Here is a 7,500-nt window from a genome sequence, read left to right on the forward strand (position 1 = left end):
ACACACAGGGCACGTTGGGAGGTCTCCAGTTCCCCCTAATCAGCAAGGAGTGGATTAACAAGAAGACATTCCTCTATCTTAATAACCCTCAGTGGTGGATTAACAAGAAGACATTCCTCTATCTTAATAAGCCTCTATTACTCAGCTCTTCAGGGCTAATTTGGACTAATCAGGCTACTTGCCTGCAATAAGGAACCATCCATCCCAAAGGTCAGCTCACATGCAGTAGTGTGTGAAAAACTAAGGTTGTATACTTCTAAACGAGTAGGCTATACTATACATTTGAGCATACTATACGACGTATACTCAAAGCCAATGAGGTGCACTAAAGGGGGGACTTTTTAGGCACCTATTTGGGATTGTTGGTCCCTTTTGCAGTATACTTTCTTTGAAGTAAACTTTTTGGAATACACAAAAGGTACATAGGAATGACTCCTGTTTATGAAAGTCAGCATCTTTATGGTAAGTCAAAAGAAGGGCTTTAAGGGGGGAAAACCTCCTCAACTTTCGTCTTTCCCTGGGCTTTTGCTGTTGCCGTCGGCATTTAGTTATTCCACCATTTAATTGAATCATTATTTTTAAAATGGAAAATATTACGTTCTGGGCTCTTTTAAAATGAGTTACCGGGAGTTACGACCACGAAGACAGTCAGGGACGCTAACAGTGAGTTTGGAACTGTATACTTTATTATATATATTTACGACGGCCTTGTCCAGTTCATCCTAATAGGCCATTTAGCAAACATAGTCTTCGATGCATATCACGCACACAATGTAAGCGGCCTGTAAATCCCAGTCACTTTCATGGCAGTTGGCACACATGAACACGGCTTGTTTACAGTATTCACCAGTGTTTATGGGGAATTTATGAAGTTATGATGTTGGTTAACAAATGTCCACGGCTGCCTCCCGGACTCCTTTTATAGGGATGTCATATTTATTTATCGGGCTCGTTATAAGAGCGCTGCAGTGTTCGTGGAGGCTGTCAAGGCTGTGGTTAATAGCAAGATGCTGGAACCACGTTCAAGGCACTTTTTTGCTAGAGAGAGAGAGCGAGGTAAAGAGGGAGTGAGGTAGAGAGAGAGGTAGAAAGAGAGAGACAGAGAGGTAAAGAGTGAGGTAGAGAGAGAGATAGAGAGAGTGAGAGTGTGTTTAGAAGGAAACTGTATGCACTGCACAGCACAGACTTCAGGCCTGACTAAACATATACGTGTGCAGTGCACACACACTTGGTTTGTGGTGAGCTTGTAAGGAGCTGCAAGGATCTGATGGAGTGTGTGAACAGAATTCAACAACATGGGACGAGTACACACACATTGACACACACGCAGGCAGTGTGTTGTACATTTAACAGAGACACTCTTATGTAAACCCTCATATTTACACCCAGAAGCTGTAATGGCCAGATTGGAAATAATGTATACACTTATGCACTTCTATGCATTTATGTATGCACTTATCCACCCCCACACACAGACACACACACACACACACACACTCACACACACACACACACACACACACACACACACATTGTGTATTTGCGAATTATCAAGAGCAGACACACTTAATATTCACATATACACTCACACCAAACTGATGCTGGAATAGACAGATTGCACACATTTACACATTGCAACACACATCAACCCATTCACATTTCTCACACACACACACACACTCTGTAAATCCGTGTGGCGTTGGCCTCTCTCTCACCCGTGATGCCTCTCTGGCGTGTTTTTGTTGGCGAGTGAGTGATCCGTCTGAACCCAGGGGTCCTCCTCTATCCCAGCATGCCGAGGGTGCGGCTTGGCAGATTTGTGACCCCCCCTCGGCCGTTATCCGAGAGGGTTGGAAACGCTCCCCTCAGCCTCGGAGAGGCCAAAGGTCACAGCCGCCACACTCACCCCTCTACATCCACTCTCTCCATATCCTTCTCTTTCTCTCTCTCTCTCTCCATCAATCTAATCTCTCCTTTTCATTCACTCTCTCCATATCCTTTTTTTCTCACTTTCACTGTTTTTCTCTCTGTGTTTTTCCCTCAGTCTCTCTCTCACTAATTTTCTCTCTATCTCTCACTCTTTCTTTCTCTGTCACCCATTCTATCTCTTTATTCCTCTCTACCTCTCACTCCTTCTTTCTCTATCTGTCTTTCCCTCAGTCTCTCTCACACTCATTCTCTCTCTGTCATCCTACCCCCTTTGCATTTCTATTTCTTTATTTCTCTCTCATTTCAATTTTTTTAACCCATTTAAGCCGGGAAAGCATTACCGCTGTTCTACCATTAAAACCGGGAGCGCTGTTGCGTCATTCTACCTTTAAGGCCGGGAAAGCGTTTGTGTCGTTTTCTCTGTATAAGGGGGGTTTTTGCCCAAAGTGTCGGCCTCTGGGCCAATGAAATGCATCAGAATAGACATGTGATAGTGCCTCAAATGTTTTGCCATTAGTAGTTTAAAAAAAAAATCGTTGGCTTTGTCACTTTGCTAAGTAACGTCTCCTCCGCGACAGCCAGGATTATAGCTCAAAGTAAATTAGGCAAGGAGTGAGTTGTGAGTACTGGTAGTTACAGAATATGGTTATCTGTAGTTGTTAACGATTGTTACTTGCTTAAATGTAGGTTTACTCGAGGTAAATGAAAGGGAATATGGTATCATAGAGGGCTATATTAACACTAAGCTAGCTTGCTATGTTGTTAAAACTTTCTCCAGTGAGCGAGTGTGAACGAGCGAATTATATCGACAACTCTCTATTCTTTGCATTACTATATATTCTAGTATTTCAAAACAATAATCAGTCCCTATAGAATGTTGTTTATAATCAGTTAATGCTACTGAATCCTCGTTTGACTTTATTATAGTGAATGCTTTGGTTGCCTTCCATTTCAGCCCAGCATACAGTATTTATCAGTTGATAAATAAGATGTACTTGAAATTTGTTTTGTTTTTTATTTGGATTATTCCTGTTTTTTCCCTTTTAATGGAATATTTGACACTAAACTAGTTCATCTGTATCTCAGTGATAGTATCCAAATGAGCATAAAAATATCACTGGTATGTAAAAACTACATGGACAACAAAATAGTTATAATTGTTGATCAAAATCTTATTCCCTTCTGCTCATAATACAACAAGTAAACAACTCAGAGGTTGACACTGTCAGGTCCATTCTCCATCCATAGTGTCCAAATGAGCATTAAATATCCCTGGTATGTAAAAACTACACGGACAACAAAATAGATGTTAATCGTATTCCCTTCTGCTCATAATAAAACAAGTAAACAACTCAAAAGTTAAAACTTTCCCTATAAGAATTATATAGTTATATACTTTATTTCACTTTGTTATATACTTTGTCATATAGCTTATTACATTTTTTTCTACTGTTTTGTGCTGATCCTGCACTTTTACATATTTTGTTTACTTTTGAGAAGGTGTATGTAAATATTGTAAATATTTGTAAATACAAATTCAAATTCTCATGAAAGCCACAGGTGTAAGCTCTCAAATACTTTTTGAATTGTGTTCCTATCTGTTACAGGGGCTGAGAAATCAGTAATGTAGTAGGCGTTGACAGAATTCCTGAATTTCTAGAAAAACTTCAGGTTTTGGGGGCTTTTCTGAAATCGCCTATAGGTTTTACAGGCATTTTTTCCAGGCGCTTTAGGCCTAAATGGGTTAATGTCAATTCTTTCAAACTCACAGTTTTTCTTTGTCACCCTCTGTCATCCTGGTCCTTCCCTCCCCCTCCATCTTTCTCTTTCCCTCCCTCTCTTTCTCTCTCTCGCTCACGCCCTCCCATCCCTGGTCCTTTCCTCCCCCTCCATCTTTCTCTCTGTCTGTTGTTCTCGTTCCCTCATTTCTGTCCCTCATGATATCCGCCCTCCTCAATCTCAGCTCTTTTTCTAACCTTTCTCTCCTCTTCACCTTTCTCCCTCCCTCATGTCTTTTTATCCCATTCCTTTCTCTGTTTTGGATTAGCTCACTCCCTCCTCCTTTCCCTCCTCTCCCCCTTCTCTCTCTCTCTTTCTCTCTTTCTCTCTGTTTGCATCTACATGGGTATTCCCCTAAATCATTCGGCTTCACCCTGTCTATAATTTTCCCTCAGTCTCTCTCTCTCTGTCACTCTGCCCCCCCCCACCCCACCCCCACCCCACCCCTAATAATTCTCTTTCTGCCCCGCACCCTCCTCTCAGAGCTGTTAAATGCTTAGTCCCAGATGTGGCCCATTAACCTCTGTTCAAAATACACACACAGACACACACACACACACAGACACACACACACACACACACATACATACATGACACACACACACACACACACACACACACACACACACACACATGACACAGGCACACACAAAGTGTTTTGTTCTGTTGCGTTCGGTACAGCTGGACTCCAGAAGGCATCCATTAACCCCCCACCCTCTGAGTCCTGCTAACTCAAACATGATCATCCCAGCAGGGCATGCACTCTTCATCATGAGCACACACACACACAGACACACACACACACACACACACACACACATACACTGTATCATGTGTGCGAACGCACACATACACTGTATCTTGAGTGCGCACACACACACACACACACACACACACACACACACACACACACACACACACACACACACTCTCACACACATACACACATACACACATACACTGTATCATGCGTGTACTACACACACAAACACACACACATATTCAGATACACAATCATACACTCACACTCTGTCATGTGTGTACAAACAATGCAGATACATGTGCATGCAGACGGATGTTTGGCCTTGCACAGACATGCATACATCACTACCACATGCTCTGAAAGACTCACACATACACAAACACACATACACACATACACACACACACACACACACACACACACACACACACACTCTCACACACATACACACATACACACATACACTGTATCATGCGTGTACTACACACACAAACACACACACATATTCAGATACACAATCATACACTCACACTCTGTCATGTGTGTACAAACAATGCAGATACATGTGCATGCAGACGGATGTTTGGCCTTGCACAGACATGCATACATCACTACCACATGCTCTGAAAGACTCACACATACACAAACACACATACACACATACACACACACACACACACACACACACACACACACACAGACACACAGACAGACTGATGTTGAAAGACCCCTGACCTCCCTGTATATGGGGTCACTCTCTGTAAACACTGCACGCGGTCTTTGCTCTGACAGAGTGGAACTGGCTGGTACTGCTGCCTGCTGCAGTGGACCATTTAATAAACACTTGCAGGGATCTGCATGGATAGCGTTTGCAAGGTATAGTGTGTGTGTGTGTGCGTGTGTGTGTGTGTGTTAGATTGTGCACATCTTATTAGATGTTGCACAAAACATCATTGATTTCTCTCCAAACTCTTTTGCCCTCTATCGAAATCGCAACTCAACTCCTCTCTTTCTTAGTCATCCCCTTTCTCGTTCTCCCTCTCCAAGCCCTTCATTTAAACAGAAGCGTCTCTGGTGTTGGTGAAGGCCTCGGCGTGTCCTGATGGCTGTGTGTGTGTCTCTGGTGTTGTGTCCTGATAGTTGATGTGTGTGTGTGTGTGTGTGTGTGTGTGTGTGTGTGTGTGTTTGTGTGTTTCTTCACAGACGTGCTGCAGAGGAGCCTGAAAGGGTTACCTCACCTTGTTAGCCTTTAGACACGTCTGCTTCGTCAGGGAAAGAGGGAGAGCGAGAGAGGGAGAGGGAGAGCGAGAGAGGGAGAGGGACAGAGAGAGAGGGAGGGAGAGCGAATGAGAGAGAGGAGGTGTTTACAGTGCACAAGTGAGGTGTTTACGACCAGACCTGTTAAACTCTTAACCTGGCTGTGGTTCTTTCTGTCCTTCTCTGTTTACCTCGTGCCTCCTCTCTTTTCTTCCCTCCTTCTGATCTCCTCTGTTTTTTTTCAGTTTTTTCTCTCTCCCATCAGGTTGTTGTGTGAAGGTGGAGAGGATGGGCTGGGTTAGGGTTAGGGCCTGTCACAATGTCTGTCTTGCTGTTTTTGATTGGTTGTGTATGTTGGACATCTACTACCTTATGTGTCGAAGTAATGTCGAGGCTGTAACACTCTTCCTCCTCTCTTCTCTTCCTCCTCCTCTCTTCTTTAGGACGCTTGAGAGATGCTTACCTCCAGGTGATTGCCCTCCTCCTCCCTTCCTGAAGTCGAGATCCCCCTTGACAAGTCGGGAACAAAGGAGTCGTCTCTGAGAGGCGTTCTTTCGGCCGGTGAGGACGACTAGTCGCCCTGTGCTGGTGAACAGGAAGAGGTCAAAGGGAAGGCAGGTCAGTGTCCCGGGTCGTTACCATGGACGCGGTGGAGAGCATCTCGACGATGGAGTCCAAAGCGGAGCGAATCGCCCGGTACAAGGCGGAGCGGCGGCGCGAGCTGGCAGAGCGTTACGCCAACATGGAGGATCTCAGCAGCAAATACTCACGCCACGAACGACAGAAGGAGAAGGCGCCGGACACAGGTGAGGAGGAAAAGAAAACCACTCTCTCTTTCTCTTCGACTCGTTTAATGGTATATGGTACATGGAGTAACGTAACATAGTCTTTTCATAGTAATAAGTGGCACAATTTGGAAAATAGCCTTGTTACTCAAACATAATAGTACATGACCATCTAAGATATGCCATTATGATCAGATATAATTGATAAATGTAAGAAACAATACAAGATAAGGAGATTCGTAGTGAATCCAGTTAAAAGCTTCCTGTCTCCTCATGTTCTGTCCAGTAGGGGACACTGGGACAGATGACACTTCAGGGGGTCGGAGTTCACCCGTATCCCGAGGTGGCCTGAGAGGGTGGAGAGGGGAGAAGGAGAGTGACCCGGAGGCCGAGGCCGAAGACGGCGCCCAGACCGCCTCCAAAACCACCCCTGTGCCCGGGGAAGATGGAGACAGTGCCCTGGGGTTCACCCCACGTCGGGGGTAAGTGGAGAAGACGATGTTCTGTCTCAGAGAGGGGGACCAGGGGCAGGGAGGGGGACCAGGGGCAGGGAGGGAGACCAGGGGTAGGGAGGTGGACCAGGGTTAGGGAGGGGGACCAGGGGTAGGGAGGTGGACCAGGGGCAGGGAGGGGGACCAGGGGTAGGGAGGTGGACCAGGGTTAGGGAGGGGGACCAGGGTTAGGGAGGGGGACCAGGGGTAGGGAGGGAGACCAGGGGTAGTGAGTGGGACTATAGGTAGGGAGGGGTGTCAGATGCCAGGATGTGGATTGGTGGAGGGTTATGGACCAGGGCGGTGTTTCCCAAGGAAAAGCATTGTCTTGTGATGACCGTGATGGCTGGCACCGGGAGAGTTGGAACGAACAATCTCTCAGTGATTCCCTGAAGGTGATTAGCCATGAGAGCCTTTGATGAAGCAACAGCCGAGCTGCAGAGGCCAGGGCTGGTTCAGAAATAGAAACCCCCCGCTGTGTCGTCTCACTGCACTG

The 7,500-nt window shown here is 45.5% G+C and overlaps 1 protein-coding gene across 2 annotated transcripts in view; it reads left to right on the forward strand.

Moving 5' to 3' along the window:
- Positions 1-7,500, forward strand: part of svild (supervillin d) — a 74,942-nt gene that overhangs the window by 19,902 nt on the left and 47,540 nt on the right. The window contains exons 2-3 of one of the 2 annotated variants that reach the window (XM_080835684.1): positions 6,172-6,534; positions 6,800-6,995. In XM_080835684.1, the coding sequence (XP_080691810.1) occupies positions 6,369-6,534; positions 6,800-6,995 (362 nt within the window). In that variant the 5' untranslated portion in view covers positions 6,172-6,368. The remainder of the gene's footprint in view (positions 1-6,171; positions 6,535-6,799; positions 6,996-7,500) is intronic. The other variant, XM_080835685.1, reaches the window with a different exon arrangement.

The sequence above is a fragment of the Sprattus sprattus genome (genome assembly GCF_963457725.1).
Source record: "Sprattus sprattus genome assembly, chromosome: 3".
Classification (NCBI taxonomy): Eukaryota; Metazoa; Chordata; class Actinopteri; order Clupeiformes; family Clupeidae; genus Sprattus; species Sprattus sprattus.